A 20,228-nucleotide genomic window follows, 5' to 3' on the forward strand; every position below is an offset into this window, starting at 1 on the left:
AAAGTTGGAAACATCACACTTCCTGATTTCAAGGTTAATATATTACAAAGCTACAATAATCAAAGCAGTATGGTACTGGCATAAAAGTGGACATATAGACAAATGGAACAGAACAGAGAACTCCAAAATAAATCCACTTATATACAGTCAACTAAGGTTGCCCAGGGTACCAAGAACACACAATGGGAAAAGGACAGGCTCTTCAATAAACGGTGTAGGGAAAACTGGATTGCCAATACAAAAGAATGAAAATGGACCCCTGTCTTATACCACAGACAAAAATCAACTCAAAATGGATTAAAGGTTTAAACGTAAGACCTAAAATAATAAAACACCTAGAAGAAAACATGGGGGAAAAGCTTCCGACATTGGCCTTGGCAAGTATTTCTTGGATATGACATCAAAAACACAAGCAATTAAAGTAAAACTAAACAGTACATAAAACCAAAAGCTTCTGCACAGTCAAGGAAACAACAAAATGAAAAGGCAACCTACTGAATACAAGAATATATTTGCAAACCATATTCTGATAAGAGGTTAATATCCAAAATATATTAAAAATCCCCTATAACTCAATAGCAAAAAACCGAATCTGATTTAAAATATGGACAAAGGAACTGAACTGACATTTCTCCAAAGATATACGAATGGCCAACAGGTATGTGAAAAAGTATTCAATATCACTAATCATCAAGGAAATGTAAATCAAAACCATAATATAACATGCTTTATTATCAAAACGACAAGAGCCAACAAGTGTTGCTGAGGATGTGGAGAAAAAGGAATCCTTGTGCACTGTTGGTGGGAATGTCAATTGGTGTAGCCACTATGGAAAATAGTATGGAGGTTCCTCAAAAAAATTAAAAATAGAACTACCTTATGACCCAGCAATTCCATTTCTGGGTATTTATTCAAAGGAACTGAAATCAGAATCTTGAAGAGACATCTGTACTCCCTTGTTCACTGCAGCATTATTCACAATAGCCAAGAAGAGGAAGCAACTTAAATATCCATCGACAGATGAATGGATAAACAAATGTGCTTAAAATAAGGAAAAAATCCTGCCATTTACACCAACATGGATGAACCTGGAGGACATTACACTACATGAAATAAGCCAGACACAGAAGGACAAATACTATGTTATCCTACTTATCTGAGGTGTCTAAAATACTCAAACTCCTAGAAGCAGAGTAGAACGGTGGTTGCCAGAGGCTAGGGTAAGGAGGACATTAGTCAAAGGGTACAAAGTTTCAGTTAGATGATTAAGTCCTAGAGAGCTACTGTACAGCACAGTGCCTAGAGGTAACAATACTGTACTGCATACTTAAAATTTGCTAAGATGGGCAATTTTATGTTAAGTGTTCTTACCATAAAAATTATTAATAATAAATAAAGAGGATGGGAAATTGTTGGAGGTGATGGCTATGTTTATGGTATAGAATGTGGTGATGGTTTAAGGGGTGTATACTTAACCCCAAACTCATCAAGTTGTACACAATAAATACATACAGCTTTTTGTATGTCAATCATACATCCACAAAGTAGCTTTAAAAAATAAGTTCTCTGTTCAAATAAATCAAGAGGTACAGATTTGGTGACTAGGATAATCCCTCTTTTCCTTTCTTTAATTTGGCTATTTATGCACCTGTTTTTCAGCTATCCAGCAATTTTTGGTATTTAAAATAAAAAAACTTGTATTAACAATATTTACATTTCAGAATCATACATCCTTAAAAATATTTTACACTCGATAGTTCCTCACAATCTGGTTCCACCTTCATTACTTTTCCTTCATTACTTTCCACTCACTTTTTAATTTACTGTAATCTGGTTTTGCCCTCCAGTAATTATCTTGAAACTGAGTTTCTGAAAGTTGCCAATTAGCATCCCATTAAAAAAACAAAAACAAACAAAAAACTAGTAGCTTTATCATAGTCTGATTTTCCTCATCATAAAGTATTTAACACTCAAGAATAAATCTTAAAATTATCCTTTGCCTTGGCTTTTGCAGCATAACCAGTAACCCATAAAGTTACTGTTTATGGGTTCAGGGGTTACTTTTGGGGATGATAAAAATGTTCTAAAATTGATTGTGCAGAGGGTTGTACAATTCTGTAAATATTCTAAAAATGCTGAATTGTACATATTAAATGGGTAACAAGTATGGTATATGAATTATATCTCAAAGCTATTGTTAAAAACTAGAAAAAAATAATTGAAATGGTTCCTCTTTTTCTGTTGCCTCCTCCTTCTATAATACTATCTGTCTATTATACAAGTTGAAAAACCTCCTTCATATTTATTACTTTACTTTCTTTCTAAAATCCAGTCAGCAATTCTTATAGTTTTATCTCTAAAAATTTTCTGTATTTGTCCTATTTTTTAAAGTCCCAACCTTTTATTTCTTTCTTGGATTACTGCAGATTTTAATACATCTCTTTGAGGCTCCAACTCACAAAGATTCAGAATCTGACCAATCTATCTTACTCTTCTAATATGTATCTTACATTTCTAGATAAAATTTCCTAATGCACAGGACTGGGCTGATCACTCAGTGTTTCTCTCTCTCTCTCTCTCTCTCTCTCTCTCTCTCTTTCTCTCTTTCTCTCTCTCTCTCTCTCTCTCTCTCGCTCTCTCTCTCTCTCTCTCACACACACACACACACACACTTTTCCTTTATATTAAGTAAAGGGAATTAAAAAAAAAAAAAAGACCTGGTGACCAATCTCTTAGAGCTCCATCTGCATGTAAAAACATAGAAATAAACTTTAATACATTATTATCAATATAATAGAGATAAATACAAGGCATATAAAGAGACTAAAGGAGGCTAACTCCTTGGGGGTTAGGGAGAGGAAAGGGAATAGGAAATTAAGAAATAGCTGACCTTGTGGTGACATGTAAATAGAGAAATAAAGCATGAGTAAGAATGCGCACACAAGAGGTAGACTAGGCAGGAGAGGGCATTGCAAATAGAAAGCATGAGATGCAAAGATCACAGATAATCTGTTACAAGATTGTAAGCAGAGAAATGGAGTATAGGATGAACAAGAAGGAAAAGCAGGACATGAGGCTGAAGAGACAGGCAAAGCTCAAATCTAGACCACTACTAAGGACCTGGGACTGTATTCTAGACCACAAGGAACCATTTTAAAATTTTTATCAAAGGTGAGATACAATCAAATTTGAATTTTAAAGCCCTAAGACTGATGACTATAGAGACTACATGAAGGCAAGAAAACCACCATGGAGGCCGAATTAAAAGAGTTAAAAACCTGAAGAAAAAAAAATTTTTTTAAAGAGAAAACAGAAATCCCTATTTTTCTGTGAATTCTCTTGATTTTTAAATAGCGATTCAAATTCTCTGTTATTCAAGCAAAACAGGTCACAGTCTGAATTTAGCCCACAGATCACATGTATGCAAGTTCTGGAAGAGTGGCTTTGAGTAATCTAATCAATATGCCTGATCTAACAATGACATGTCCAATTTGGACCAAACAAATTAAAAAATGTAACTGGAACATATACAAATATCCAAGACACAAAAGCAAAAATACCTAAAAGATGGATAAATTTGCCCACATCAAAATTAACAACGTCTGTACAATTACCAAAAATTTTTTTTAAGTTTACTGAAATAAAATGTTTGTAACACCTATGTATAATCGATAAAGGATTAGGGTCCAGAAACATAAACAACTGCTACAAATCAGTAAGACTAAAACAAAGCCAATAAAAAAAACGAAAAACAGGCAAAAGCAACTCAGAGAAAATACAAATGGTTTATAAACATATATAAAAATATTCAACCTCACTAGTAATAGTGTGCCAATTTGAGCAACAATGAAAAAACCATTTTCACGTGTCAGTTCACCAAATGTTTTAAGTTTAGTTATAGCCTGTCAGCAATTATGTGGAGAAGAGGATATTCTCATAAAGTACTGATAGGGAACATTATGTCTCTTTGGATGACAAGTTGAGTTAATTTTAAATGAACATATCTTATGATCCAGAAATTTCACTTCCAGTATTAAACCACAGATATTTTCTCCCAAATAAAGAGGCATACTTGAAAATGTTCAGTTACAACAATAAATGGGAATTACCTCAATGCACACTAATTGAGAAATGGTCCAACTACAGTTATGTTCATTTGACAGAATTTTATACAACAGTTAAAAAGAATAAGGTAGATGTATCTGCTCCAACATGAAAATATCATTATCTTATTATTGACTAAAAGAAGCAAACTGCAGGAAATAACTAAAACAACACTATTTTTTAAATGTGTACAACTATCCCTTCCTCATGGCACATACAAAAACCAATTTTAGGCAGACGGTTAATGTAATTGTAGAAGGCAAAAGAATAAAATTCTAGAACACAATATAAGAAAATATCTTCTTGACATTGGATTAGGGAGAATTTTTAAAAAATGGAATAAAAAGTATAATCCATATGGTAAAAGGTTAATAAACTGGACTAACTTCAAATTAAGAACTTCTAGGGGCGGCCAAATTCAAATTAAGAACTTCTAGGGGTGGCTGGATCAGCAGGTTAGAGCGTGAGCTCTCAACAACAAGGTTGCTGGGTTAGAATCCCACATGGGATGGTGGGCTGCACCCCCTGCAACTACAGATTGAAAACGGCGACTGGACTTGGAGCTGAGCTGCGCCCTCCATAACTAGATTGAAGTACAATGACTTGGAGCTGATGGGCCCTGGGGAAACACAATGTTCCCCAATATTCCCCAATTAAACAGACATTTTAAAAAAAAAGACAAAAAAGAACTTCTATTGATCACAAAGACACCTTTAATAGAATGAAAGGGTTATAAATATCTAGTCTGTGGATTTTAACACATAAAACCAATGAAAATGAATAAAGAACTCCTACAATACTCATACACTAGGGGAAGTGCTTTTTATCAGTACAAGTATTTTGGAAAACTGGCATTATCCACTGAAGGAAATGTATACACAGCCTATGACTCAGCAAGTCCTCTCCTGAGCATGTTCAGACAGAAATGCAGGCTCATGTGCATCGAAAGACTTGCACAAGGATTTTCACAGCCGCATTTTTTGTACGAATAAAAACTGTAAGCAACCTAAACTATTCCCCTTGGGAAGGAGGTAAAGCACAGTAACTGGGAAGGGTACCACAGGGGTTTCTGGAGTACCGGAAATGTTCTATGTCTTGACCTGGGTGGGGGTTACATGAGCATTTAGCTGTCTACCTCTGCGTGTATTTCTGTACATGCTTGGAATACTTACTAAACATAATTTAAAATATAGATAGATACATACGACTCAACATTTATGACAATCTAGGACATTTGAACTGACCGGATATTAATAATATTAAACAATTATTTTAGAAGCAGCAAATCATTAGTTATGATAATAGTACTGTACGTGTGTATTTTTAAGAGTCCTTATAGTTTAGAGATGCATACTAAAATATTTATAGTGAAAGGATATTATGTCTGAGATTTTCTTTAAAATAATCAATGGGGGAGTGAGGGGAGGGGCATAAGGAGGTTGAAACGAGACGATAGATTTATCATTGTTGAAGACAGAGTATGAGTACATGGAAGAGCTTCATTGTATAATTCCTTCTACATTTTGAAACTTTCCATAATACACTTTAAAAATATAAACATACAATATTATATATATATATCATATACTACTGTATGTACAGTCTACTATTTGTATGCATACAATACATACTATATATAAAATACAAATATATGTATTTTTTAAATCTATATGTGCATGTAAATAGATCTGGAAGGCTAGAATACACCCAACTAGTAACAGTGATAAATTCTGGGTCAGGAAATGAGATTGGTAGTATTTGTAATGTTTTCCTTTTCTCCAAATAGAATATATTCATATACATCTAGTAAAATTAAAAAGTAATTTAAATTAAAAATTAAAAAAAAGGTTTTTAAAAATCAGCATATAGAAAATTCTTATTTTTCTGTCACCTTATAAAGAGGCAATTCTAAACATTTATTTTTTCACTTTTTTTTTTAAAACATTTATTTTAAAAGCTTAAAAACTAACGAGATTCAAGAGAGTAGTCTGAAAACCTGAGAATCTCTGGTGGGGTAATCAAACATCCTTCGTGTATTGCATCCAAGACAAAAACTCGGCCTCGACACAGCACTACAATGTGACTTGGGGAATGCCCTTCACGCTCTGTGAAAAGAAACAGAAAGCAGGACTCAAATCTCTCAAAGTTAAACAAGAGTAAAGCTGCATATTTACATCTAATAGAAAAAAATCATTCCTCCAGTATTTTGCTTATCATATATGCATCAACTATATCATATGAACAAAAATTATATCAAGTGATAGAATTTCAGTTATTATGATAAAATACATGCTGTTGAAACCTGTCCATGTGAAACATCTAGAAATCCACAGGCATTTCAAATATTTGTGCACCCTGAGAATCATATAAATCCCAAACCACTGCAGGGCTTTCTCGTTTTATTTATGGATAGGAAAGGGAAGAGGAAAAGGGTGAAGGAGGAACCCTGGAGTAGATGGTTGGAATTAACAAGTTTCTCTTTGGGATTATTTTAATGTTGATTGCTCACTGGATGAATTAATTGCAGTAATATCTAGCTATGATTTCTCAATAAAATAGTTTTCAGTAGAATAAGGGCACGTACGTAAGCCTGAGTGGCAAGGAGAAAGAATTTTGCCCAACCTATAGTTTTACTGAAGGCTCTGATAACACCTGGTAAGCCACTGATAACTGATTCTGTGTTTCCTTTGGTACACCTTAACTCCCCAAGATCTATTTGTTTGCTGTAAGGTTCAGACTATTCTGATTGAGCTACATTTGTCAAGTACTAGTCCCTTTGACAAGGGTTCTCCTGTATGACCCCTGCTCCTGCTCTTTCCCTCTAAGAAAGGAAAAAAAAAAAATAAAGACATATACTGCCACGGAAGGCAATTTACTGTCTGATATTATGTATAAGACACTGTGCTAAATGCTCTACACACATCACCTCATGAAATCTATTCATCAGCTATGACGAAGGACCAACTCCTGATAGCACTGCTATTTTTTCCCTTACATCCTATTTCCTCAAGTCCTAGCAGGTGAGGTCTGTGTTTTCCTTGTCCCTCATGGCTACTCCCAACCCATTTCTTCTTTCCTCCCCTTCAAAAACCTCCATATCCTTTTATATTTATCACCACTACCTTTTTTTGCTGCATCTACTGACCACACCCTATCCAAAATTTAAGGCTGGAAAAAAGAAAATAAGCCTGATGCCAAAATAACCAATAAAAGGTTGGGAGGAGAGTAACAGGAGGGTGCTACCTCCGGATGAGCCTAAAAGGGGATATTTGAGCAAAGAACCAAATGAAGTGAAGGAGTGAACCATGGAAATATCTGCAGGAAGAGAGTGCCAGGAAGAAGAAACAGCAAGTATAAAGGCATTAGGACAAAAGTGAGCCGGTTTGCTTAAAGGAAAACAGGTCGGTGCAGTGGCAGCTGACAGAGAAAAGGGTAGAATGGTGGGTAAGGTTGGGACCAGATCACACTGGCCTCAGAAAGGGCTTTAAATTTTAAGTACGGGTGGGAAGGAAGCCAGTGGAGGGTTTTAAGCAGGAAAGTAATACTGCAATCTAATTAATACTTTAAAAAGTCACTCGAGCTACTATACGGACAAGAGATTATAAGAGGGAAGAGAATATACAAGATCAGTTTAGGAAGTAACTGAAGTGATCCAGGTGAGAATGTCTGAAGTGACAGGTGATAGTAGCTTTGACTGGGTGTGACACTTCAAGGAGACAAGGGCTCTAATTTGGTTTTCTTTCTTTAAGAGGGAGAGATTACAGATTGGAACATGCTAGCAAAGAGGAAAAACTGGTAATGCAGCACAGAGAGAGAGGATAATCCAGAAGCAAGGTCCCTGAGCAGGCAAGAGGAAGAGGGGCCCAGTGCACCACATGGAAGGGTGTCCTCACACCATATATAAGGAGTCAGGACAGTTCTTTCATTTTGAAAATGGGAAGGCAAAATACATGACTGTGTAATAATGTGTTGCAAGGGGGTTGCAGGATGGGCAAATACTTGAATATGTTTTTGAATACTATGAATACAATGTGAATTCATATGAATACTATGACTTCTGTAACAAGTTACCACTAACTTAGCAGTCAATTACCACCAACAACACATATTTATTGTCTTACAGGTCTGGGGACCAAAAGCCTGAAATGTGCTTTACTGAGCTAAAATGAAAGTGTCCGCAGGTCCTTCTGGGGACTCTAGGGGAGAATCTGTTTCCTTCACTTGTCTAGCTTCTAGAGGCTGCCAACAATCCTGGGTTCATGGCCCTGGCCGCCTTCCTCCAAAAGCCATCAAGGGGGCATCACGACGCTCTCAAGCTGCTGTCTCTTTAGTTCTCCCTCTGCCCCTTTCTTCCACTTATGAGAACTCTCGTGATTACTTTGGGCCTGCCTGAATAATCCAGGATAATCTCTCCACCTCAAGGTCAATTTATTATCAACCTTAATTTCATCTGCAACTTTAATTCCCCTTTACCACATAACTTAACACATTCAGCAGATTCCAAGGATTAGGAAGTAGACATCTTTGTGGAGGGTGGGCATCATTCTGCCTACCAGATAGGCTGGTAAATTTGGGGATGAAAAGATTGCTTTAAAATTGCTGAGAAGAAGAGAGTTCATTAGCTGAGAATAAGGAAGGAGAAAGGCATGAAACAGTCTTTTCTGGGAGAATATAATCTGAGAAAAGAATATGGCCAGATAGTAAGGTTTTATGATTTTCTCTGGCCATGCCAATTGTCAGGTAGGTAACTCTGATGTGTAGAGGTAAAACAGAAGGTTGAAATTTAAACAGTGTTCAGATAAGGGTGCAGTGGGGAGGAAGCAAGGGGACAGCAACTTCAATGTGTATGCAAACGAGTGATACAGTGAAGACCCACAGAAAGAAGTGGAGACTGGGGGTGGGGGAGGGAGGAAGGGAACTGTGAAGGACTGTAGGTAAGTGCATTGTAAGTCATAATGTGGGCAAAGAAACAGCTGAGGTGGATTACTAAAGGAAGTGAGCTGTGAAAAGAAGGTGGAGACCTGACTGAGATACTTACAACCGCCATGTTAGAGGTGATGGGTTTTTTGATAACAAGGTTTAGGGCATGACCATGGGAGTGCGCGGCTGAGAGTGGGAGACGGAGTAGAGATGGGCAGATTCCTAGAGAAAGACCATGAAGAAAAGGAGAGGCCATGGATCACCTACAACTGACAACGCAAGTCATGAAGAATGAGACTGAAGTAATAAGGGAAGATAGTGAAACTGGTGCTAAAACAATGAAGGAGAGGGAATGACCAAAAGGAAAGGCACCGGAATAATGACAAGCAGTGCAGATATCACCTGATAGCACTTTTTTTTTTTTTCAAGAGTGCAAACTGTAAGGAAGAAGGAAAAATGGAAAGGGCAATGGGAACTATGGAGCACAGGAGGATCTCCTACATGCCCTCCAGTTCCAAAGTGTAAGAGAGAGGAAAAAAATCCCCACCCGAGATGGTTATGGGGAAAACAGTAAGCTCAAAGGGTAATCAGGCTTCAGGAACAGGACCTTTAAGAAGGAAACAGGAACTTGCAGAGAAAAGGTTGAAGATATAATAAGTTTTGCTGACTGTGAGCTCCAGACAAAGGGTTGGGGGAAGGGGTTGGGTGTGGGTCCCAGTAGTGGGGAACGTGGGCCAAGTTAGGCTATGCACGAATCTGTGGTCCACGCGACGAGAGATGACATGGGAAGTCTGGGCCAAATGGGGTGAACAGGATGAAAGGCACGAGTGACTTAGTCCTAACGGTTCTAACTGTTGCCTCCTCACTGAGACCAGCCTCTTAGCCACAGCAGTTTGCATGTCGCCTGCTTCCGCCCCCCTCAACACACATAAATTCAACTTTCTCCTTACCCAGGATAGAGTCCAGGGTCCAGCATTATAATTTCCCCCTTGCCAAAACCTTAAATCTTTCACACCCTCTTCCTCTGCACCTGCCTGATGTTTGATGAAAACTACAACACACCATCTAGTCTGACTGTAATTCATAAACATACATCTCCAATGCGCACTCGACACTGTTCAGCTACATTTCCACAGCATGCTTGCTTTTCTCACTTTCCAAAATGAGTATTTCAAACCTCCTTTCTCCTTAAATCTTCCACCCCAGCTGACTGACCCCAGTTCTTACTTCACCAAAGAAAACATAAAGAATATACAGGATCTCCCTATCTTCCTACAACCAAGTTGGCCAATCTGTCTGCATCTAGACGCAGTTTTTGCATTCTCTCTCATCCCTGCTCCTGTCAAACAACCAATCCCTCCCTCACTTCTGCTCTTGACCCTCTCAGCTCTTCTCAATGACTTTGGTTCCTTATCCCTTCCCCTTGAAGATTATTTTTCCTTCCCTCCCATGTCATTTCTGCATCACCAACCACCCTTTAAAAAAAATAAACAAAAATCTCCCACTGAACACCAAGTATTTTTCCCAAATATTATTTCCATATGTTGTCACCACTTCTGTTAGTTTTCATCTCCTCCAGTTGAGCTGCCTTCCCCAACTTCCACTAACGCTGGTCTTATCAAGGGCAGCCCCTGTCCACATCATATTGACAAATCCAATGGTCATCTGAATTTTTATCTCATTTGACCTCTCAGAAGCATTACGTAAAATACTTCCTTCTCTTGGCTTCTGGGAGAACACTGTCCTTGTTTTCTTCCTACCTTGGTATCTTTTGGGGGCTCCTCATCCTCTAATCACCAAATACTAAATTTGATTGTGATAAGAATCACAATCATTTTCATCTATTATGCTCCAAAAGTAATCTTAGCTAATCTTTTGGCTTTAAAAACCATTTCTATGCCTCTAATAATGATTCCTACATCTTTATCTGCAGTCCTGAATTCTCCCCAGAACTCCCAACTTTGTATCTAACTGCCAACTTAACATTTCCACTTAGATGTCTAAAAGTCATCTTAAACTTAATATAGTAGCCTAAGGGACCGCTTGATTTTCCTCCCTAAATATCTCCTCCCAATCTTTCCCACCTCATGAACCAACACACCTATCTATCCTGTTAGTTACGCAAGCCAAATATCTTGAAGTCATCTTGAATTCCTGTTTTTCTCTTATGTCTCACAACCAATCTATGAGTAATTCTGCCCAAATCCAGAATCTAATAACTTTTCACCACCTCCACGGTCCCATCTGAGTACAAGTCATTATAAGGGCTCATTTGGACTACTGAAACAACTTTCTAACTGCTCTCCCTCCTTCTACACTTGTCTGTCTCCTAAAAATCTGTTCTTCAAACAGCAGGTAGAGTGATCTTTAAAACATTAATCTGATCACATCACTTTCTCAAAACCCACTAATAGTATCTATTCACATTTTTAATAAAGACCTGAGTTGGCTTACAAATCACTACTATATAATTTAGCCTCTAGTCACCTTTCTAATCTGCCCCCCTCCTTCCTGCCTACTGGGCTCCATCCATACTGCCTTTCACACCTGCCAAGTTTATTATGCCCAGGGGATTTCCCCCCACAATACACACAAAACAAAAACAAAAATAAAAAGCCCCAAACTGTATTGGATCATCTTATCCTTCAGATCCTCAGAGGCCTTCCTTGACTACCTAATCATGTTATTTGAATCTTCTATACAGTATTTGTCACTAACTCACTTACATTTTTTCATGTTTACTTGCTACCTCAGCTTTATACCTATCTATACCTCTTCACATAGCCATAAGTTCCAGAATATACTAGCCATGACAGCTTAAACCACTGTATCAAGAGGTACATTACATTAATGAATCCCCATTTTACATACTATACTTTAAATGAGTTACCTTATCTAAGGACATACCTACTAGGTAATAAAGATTGAATTCAAAACCAGGTCTACTGATATTAGTTCTTAACTGATATGCATGTTGTTTCTCTATTGCTATTCTCATATCAGTTTTCTCCTGTTGACCTTTTCCATTCATATTTAGGCATTAAACTTTATGCCATAAATAAACAGGTTCCTCAATCCTTTCTTTTAATTCTTTTACTTGCAACATCAAGGTAAATGTGTGGGGCTTGAATACATTAACTATGTTTACCATCCAGAGAGGTTTACAAAGAGTAGATCTCTACAGGACAAAAACTCATACCCCTCTCACAACAAGCAAAGTTAGCTAGAGAAATTTTACTTTTAAATAAAATTTTATGTAAGAAATATATTCATTCATAATTACATTCTGCAGTAATTATAAACTGTTACTAAATTTATAAAAAGAAACCATTCCTGAAGTAATGAAACTAGCAGTTGCTACAAAAGAATTTTCCATTTTAAGGCATGCTAGGACACAACGCAGAAATTGCCATTAAATTGACAGTAAAAACAAAAAACTCTGATGAGTCAGTCTGAACTCATGTGTCTTCAAGAAGATTGATATCAGGCTCTCACCTCATATAACAGGGAAGAAAAGCATACTCACAGAGAGAAATGGGGCATGATGAGCACATATAAGCAAACGCTCAAAAAGAGAATTCAGATAAGAAGGAAGATGGTAGAAACAGAAGGATCCAAATCATATTATCCTGATTTCCTAATACTCTGAGTCATAATTCTACTCTTTAACTAAAATTCAGACTTTTAAAGGATGCAACATAAGCATCAGGTTTATATAGAACCATGTAAGACACAGTTTAGAAAAGCCATTCCCATGAATCAATTCCAACTAATCAGAATGACTGAAAGATAAGGTGCATAGAAAGCTTTTGATTAGTCAAAATCCAGTAAGAACTACCTTCAGAATAGTATGCTCCACAGTGTCATAGTAGAAACTATAGCAGAACTACCCAAATCCCAGTGACTTTACCTAAGAAAGTACCTGCGTTTTCTACTTACCAGTCTTAAAATAATTTATGAGAGAATCTCTAGTAATTCCTGGAACCTTGCAGGTGTTAAACAGCATTCGGAATTGGTTCATATCTAGAGGAGTAGTCCCAACTTTATGAACAGGCACTTTTTCTCTATTAAAACAACAAAAAAAGTATTTTGATCAAGAAGTCATTAAAAAACTTATAAACCACCGCGATCACAACTTGGTAGTATTCACCCCAAATAAGTAAATTAAGCTTCTCAACTTTTTGCCACCCGAGACAAATCACATAAGTATCCTTACTTTCTTAACAACTGCCAGTAATTCAAGTTATGCCAAAGACTTATACTTCCTCTTTCCAATTCAGTGCCTTCTTTTGGAGGCCAGTAGTGTTCACAATGGGGTGCAGCACCCGCAAAGTTGACATTCAGTTGTGAGGGTATACGAACTTCCAGGTAGGCAACATTCAGCCACCACTCCTCCAGCTAGAATAAATGAAGAACATCAGCCTAATTCTATTGATAATATGTGAATGTGTAACAGCTGACAAAAAAAAAAAGAAATGAGAGTTACTGTTTTTTCTTCTTCTTTCCTTTTGAACTGTAGGATCTTAAATATTGTTCAGTTTAACTACATTATCAGAAACATGAACCAAGAAAGCACCTTCAGACAGATTATACTGACCAAACAAAGTACTTAGGTGTGTTTTCTCACAGTATCTGGGGTACAGTAGATATTCAACAAATCCTCACTTAATTACAACAATTATTAAGGGATTTACAATTTTCCTTTTCCAAGCAAAAACTGAAATACTAAATCAGAAATACAAAAACTTTTCAGTAGGCTTAAAACTAACTTAGATTTTTCACACACTGCTTTCTGTGTGTCCCTTTCACAATGTGCACTTGTATTTCACATTATAAGTAAGCAGTCTCATCAAATTACCTGGAGATCTTTTTGAAAAAAATTGACACTATAAATTATAATCAGTCATTCAGAAAAAGATATAAAAGGATACAGGCAGAACAACAAGTTCTTTACCTTTACTCTAATTAAAATCACTCAAGGCTCAAGATTGAGAATAAAGGAATCTGAGAGTATAAAATTTTATTATTCCATTACAGGTATCAATGGTTGATGAAAAGATCAGCTTACTTTTTATTTCTGAAACTCAAACATAGTTACAATCATTATTTCTAGACTAAAGTAATGATTTTTAATTATAAAAACTCATTCTCCGTTTCATACTATAGCAGTATTAGGTTGGTACAAAAGTAATCACGGTTTAAAGGGTTAAAAACAATTGCAAAAATCGTAATTACTTTTGCACCAACCTCATAGTTACGCCGAAGAAGCCAAAAAAGATTCTTTGTGGAAAATTACTGGGGTCCTTAACAATTATTATACTAACACCTCAATCTAACTGAAACATAAAATCGCCATAACCATTCTCCACTCCAATTTTGTAATGGCCCTTTTTTCCCCATACACTGTTTAAATATTTGTAATGTCTCCTATGCATCATGTCTATTCTGGTAGTGTTTTGGAGTATTTTAGGCTATGATTACCTGGACAAAATGTTTCTCTTAAGCATGGTCTGCAGATCACCTGCATCAGAACCATGTGGAGTAGTTGTTAAAATAAGGATTTCTGGGCCCCCATTCCAGAGAAACTGAATCAGAATCACTGGTCCCAGGAAATCTGCATCTCATCAAGTTTCCCATATAATAAGAAAGGAGCCCACCCACAACACTCAAAACTCCCCAGAGTTAAGTGATTCATTAATTTTTTAGGGTGATGATAATGAAAATGATGACTGCGAGGATTTTTACAGTAATAATTTTTAAATGAAAACACACATTTTTATTTCTCATTCGTTAAGCATCATCAATTTTCTAACTATAAGTACAATAACATAAATACCCAATTTCTTTTTCCTTTTGCCCTTTCAAGTAATTTCTGGTGCAATTTTTCTCCAATACCATTTTGAAATTTTTGGACAATTTCTTCAGTTTTCTTATATTCTTCTTCATTTGCAAATGGCTTTACTATAAAGAAAAAATATGCATTAAAGTACTTAGACATAAGTACCACAAATTCACCTCAATTATTATTACTTACACAAATCTTAAGACTTAGTTATATAAAACAATTATGTATGTATTAATTATCACAACAGTCCAATAAATTAGAGTTTACAATACGAAAATAGCTGAAAAGCAACAATACAAAATACTGTAAAAAAATACAACAGTAGCAATTATGTAATCTAATATCCATATTCTGAAAAATTATTTTAAAATCATTCTGGATGATGATAGTTAAAATGGCAAAGACAGGATTATCATATAGCTATTAGTCCAATAGGAAAGTAAATCCTGTTTAGCCATGAATAAGAGAAATTACAGCTTCTTTCCATTGATGTTCAAGCAGAGCCTTGAACATTCTGTATGTAAATACAAAATGTATGTAAATGTAAGTGTAAAGCCTGCCCAGAGCAGTTTTGGGTGCCTTGTGGCCAATAATGGTTTCCTTCAGAAAAAAAGAAAAAGAAAAAAGAAGGTATAGGGTTCCTACTCCATCAAAACCAAGTGCTCTGAAAATTAAGCTACAGATGAAAATAAATTTTAGAAATCAAAGGACATTAATATTTTTTGTTTCATTTGCCTCTTTAAGTCTTATCTTAAAGTCAATTTAAATATCTGTATTCATAAAGAATATCAGTGAAGTGAATAATCAAAAGTAAATAATCAGTGAATTTTTTTAAAAAGACACTAGAATTCCAAGGTCAAAGTAAATGAGAAAAAAGAAGAGAGAAAAAGAAGAAATTTTAAAAATCTGAGGGCTTCCATTTAAACAAAGTGATACATACATTTACCTTCACTACTTCTAGAAACTCTCTAAAATGACAGTGACTAAAAAGGGATACATCCTTAAGGACAAAGAAAACGAAAAGAAAGAAGACAGCAGACAGGTTAAGCTAACATTTTACAAATTAGAAAACACACGGGAAAATGGCAACTGACTTTGTAAAATGGAGAAAGTACCTAAAGCCTGGTGAATGGAAGGTAATGAGAGATAGGGTAGAGTTAGGTGCAAACCAAGGAGTGAGCCAATTCCTACAGTACAATCCCAGAGAGATTCAAGAATTCAAGATACATGGACTCCCAGAGGCAGGGGGCAAAGTCATGCTGGAAACAGGAGGATTGCTTGAAAGTCTAGAAGCACGAGACAACCATTCCATCCAAACTTGCCCCTGTAGATGTCCTTCTCCACTTTAGAAAGCCAGACAACTTTCTCCCAATGCCAGTAGAAACGTGGAGGTTTACTCTCTGGAGAAGTTCGACCAGAAAAGAATACCAGGATTCTAGCCCATGTTGAAAAAAACAGGGATTATAATGGAAGTATACACTCAGAACAATGAGCCCTCTTACTAAGCTCCCAAAACACTAGCAGTAAGGCTTATGCCTCATCTAAACAAATGATGAGAGGCTTTTTCTTTGGAGAAACTGATTAGTCCAAGAGAAAGGAGTACTGGTATTTGGGTAAGCCCTAATGAAACTGCTAGCTTTCTTCATTATTACCCTACAAGGCTCACGGAAAGGCCCACTGGTCGCCAAGCCCTATCCATGCACACGGAACTCTCACTCCGCTTTTCAGGTTCTGTCTCAAGTAGGAATGTCTACGAAGTGCCAGACATTTGAGAAAAGCCTCTCACATGAGATTCAGAGAGCTGAAGGAACAAAGGATTAGTGATATCGAATGGTTAATAAGACCAAAAAGAGAAAGGCAATAATAATGAATGTACAGCCCAATCTTCAAGAAAGGAGATGCCAAGAAGTGCAGTAACCATCGGACCATTGCTCTAATTTCCCACATAAGTAAAGTGATGCTCAAGGTGATGCTTCTACTTTATGTGGAGCACGAAATGCCAGCTGTTCAAGCTAGGAATCAGGAAAGGAACAGGCACTGGAGACCTAATTGCAAGCAGTCACTGGATACTGGAGTGCACTGAAGAATTTCAAAAGAAGGTTAGTCTACGAGGTGTGCTCAAACAATACAGTGAATGTTTAAATTAAGAAAAAATTATTACAGTAAAAGACACATTGCCATTAATCCCCCTCAAAATACTCCCCCTCACTGTGAACACACCTCACCCACCGTTCTCGCCACTTTCTGAAGCCGTGCTGGAAGTCCTCTTTTGTAAGTGTCATTAGTTGCGCTGTCATGGCTGCCTCCATGTCCTGAATTGATTCAAAACGTTTACCTTTCATGGTCATTTTGACTTTAGGGAAGAGCCTGAAGTTGCACAGTGCCACATCTGGTGAATAAGGTGGACGAGGGCACAAATTGCTGTTCTAAAAGTGAAGTGTGACATAGAGCCTTTTGGTTGTGATCATAAAACACAGTGAATGTTGTTGCCGAGTGCCATCCAACAGAAAGGCAGGGAATTCAATATGGGAAGCAGCATGTGGAACCTTAGTAACAGTGTGTGACAAGTTTCAACTTGTTCAGTGCAGTCAGTCAGGTATGAGCTATGGTTCAGAGAAGGTGTTTTAAAGTGTGCCATAAATCATCCTCCATTGTAACAATGCTCTGTGTCACACATGACTTCTCATACACAGCAATTTCTGTCCAATAAAAACATTATAGTGTGTGCTCATCCACCTTATTCACCAGATCTGGCACCGTGCGACTTCTGGCTCTTCCCCAAAGTCAAAATGATTCAGGAGATGGAGGCAGCCATGACAGCACAACTAAAGATACTCACAAAAGAGGACTTCAAGAACTGCGTCAGAAAGTGGCAAGAACGGTGGGATAAGTGTGTTCGAAGCAAGGGGGAATACTTCAGAGGGATTAATGGCAATATGCCTTTTACTGTAATAATTTTTTAGGTAAACATTAACCATATTGTTTGATCATACGTTGTATGTTTTATAGATTACATAAAGCCTTTGACTGCACCAATCATGAAAAGCTATGGGCTGCTCTGAAAGAAATGAGTGTGCCTCAGCATTTGATCATCCTGTTGTGTAAACTGTATTGTGAACAGGAAGCCACTGTCATGGCAGAATATGGAGAAACAGGATGGTTTCCTATAGACAAAGGTGTCAGACAAGGGTACATTTTATCTCCCTATTTGTTTAACCTGTGTGCAGAACGTATCATATGAAAAACTGGGCTATACTCAGAGGAAGAAGGAGTAAAAGCTGCTGGAAGAAACAGCAATAACTTAATATATGCAAAATGACACCATCTTACTGGGAGAAAGTAGTAATGATTTGAAACGCCTTCTGATGAAAGTGAAAGAAGAACGTGCCAAAGCCGGACTGCATTTGAACATCAAGAAGATAAAAATCATGACTATAGAAGAATACACAACTTTAACATAGGCAATGAAGACGACAAAATTGTTCGAGATTTTGCTTACCTTGGTTTAGTCATCAATTCAAATGGAGACTACAGCCAAGAAACCAAGAGAAGGCTAAGACTCAGAAGGGCAGCAATGGAAGAATTAGGAAAGATCATCAAGAGCAACGATGTGTCATTAGAGACCCAGGCTCAGATCACCCACAGCCTTGTATTTCCAGTAACGATGAATGAATGCGAAAGTTGGACAGTGAAGAAGGCTGTTGGGAAAAAAAAAAACTGATTCATTTGAAACATGGTGCTGGAGGAGAGCTCTACAGGAACCCTGGACTGCCTGAAAGACTAACAGGTGGGTCTTAGAGCAAATTAAGCCTGAAACATTGCTGGAGGTAAACACGACAGAACTAAAGCTGTCCTACCTTGGGCACATCATGAGATGGCAGGATTCTTTGAAAATGAAAATAATGCTGGGTTAAACAGAAGAGCAGGAAGAGAGGAAGACCAAACATGAAATGGACTGACCACATAAAAGAAACCATAGGCATGAGTCTCCAGGAGCTGAGCAGGGCTGTTGAGGACACGACCCTGAGGACATCACTCATTTATAGGGTCGCCAGCAGTCAGAGCCGACTCAACAGCAATTAACATACTAATAACTAACATGAAACATTTTTAAATTAAAAGCTTATCCGGAAGGACCTAGATCCAAATAATAGGAGTTCCAAAAAGAAAGAGCAAAGAAGGGAAAACTAGCAAAGACACAGTATTTTAAAATTTTCCTAGAACTGAAGAACATGGCATTTTAAACTAAAAGAACCCACTGGGTGTTTAGAAAAATATATTTTAAACACCTACACTCTAAGAGACTTCACTGAGAAATTCAGAATGGTAGGGATAAAGAAAAAGGTTGTCAAACACATCCAGAGAGTAAAAAACAACAGGTCACACATATAAAGGAGTGAACATCAGAATGACATCAGACTTCAAGAGGAACAAACTGTGACTTCAAAACTCTTAAGAAACATAATTTCCAACCCAGAATTCTATGCTCAGCCAAACAACTAAGTATGTAGGTAGAATAAATACATTTTTAGGTTTTACGTTCTTTTCTTCTCAGATACGCTTCCGCAAGTGGCTACTGAAGATAGACTGCACCAAAATATGAGAAGAGAAAGAGGAAGACAATCCAGGAAGCAGGAAATCCAACACAGGAGAGAGATGTGAAGAGAAAAGCCGGGATAATGGCTGAAGGAAAGCCCCAGGGTAATAACTGTCCTGCCAACTCAAGAGAAATGAACACCGATTGGAGCAAGAAGGCAGAGAGCCCCAAGAGAGATGCCTCCAAAAAGAAATGAAACTGAGAGGCTATCTTATATATTTAAGTATATTCAGGGATTCTCACTGTATTAAAGTGTTTGCAGTGAATTAGTTGTGAATACAAAGCAAACTAAGCAAATGAAAAATGAGGAAAAACCAAAAAAGTACAGCAAAAAAGGTAATGGTTCTCCAAATGGTTCTCTTGTGAATAATTACAAAACTATACACCCTAAATGGTCAGGTAATTTAAATCAGATAAACAATTATTTAAATCAGAAGAAACCCTAAATTAAATCAGGTGAATATTAATTTCATCCTAAATGGTGATTTGCACAATTAATATTGAGAGAATGAGAGGGAAAATGTGGATACGTTGGATGGCATATATGTTGAGCGTTGGGGGGAGGAATGTTAGAGGGTTCAAAGAGCTAACTCTATATATTTTTAGGAACTAATTTATAATATCAACAACAACAAAAATCCAAGAAATAGTAGCACAAGAAGTTTAACTAGTTTAAACCTGGAGATAAACAACACAGGAAATTGACAAAATATTTGAAAATGCTTGCTTGAAAGAGTGGAATTATCAGGCATTGGGGGATGA

The 20,228-nt window shown here is 37.0% G+C and overlaps 1 protein-coding gene across 5 annotated transcripts in view; it reads right to left on the reverse strand.

The window, feature by feature from the left end:
• Positions 1–20,228, reverse strand: part of CROT (carnitine O-octanoyltransferase) — a 45,231-nt gene that overhangs the window by 19,939 nt on the left and 5,064 nt on the right. For all 5 annotated transcript variants that reach the window (XM_033088004.1, XM_033088003.1, XM_033088000.1 and 2 more), the window contains exons 4-7: positions 14,861–14,985; positions 13,241–13,422; positions 12,964–13,088; positions 6,101–6,209 (exon numbers count right to left, since the gene is read on the reverse strand). In XM_033088004.1, coding sequence (XP_032943895.1) covers positions 6,101–6,209; positions 12,964–13,088; positions 13,241–13,422; positions 14,861–14,985 — 541 coding nt within the window. The remainder of the gene's footprint in view (positions 1–6,100; positions 6,210–12,963; positions 13,089–13,240; positions 13,423–14,860; positions 14,986–20,228) is intronic.

The sequence above is a fragment of the Rhinolophus ferrumequinum genome, chromosome 20 (assembly GCF_004115265.2).
Source record: "Rhinolophus ferrumequinum isolate MPI-CBG mRhiFer1 chromosome 20, mRhiFer1_v1.p, whole genome shotgun sequence".
NCBI classification, from domain to species: domain Eukaryota; kingdom Metazoa; phylum Chordata; class Mammalia; order Chiroptera; family Rhinolophidae; genus Rhinolophus; species Rhinolophus ferrumequinum.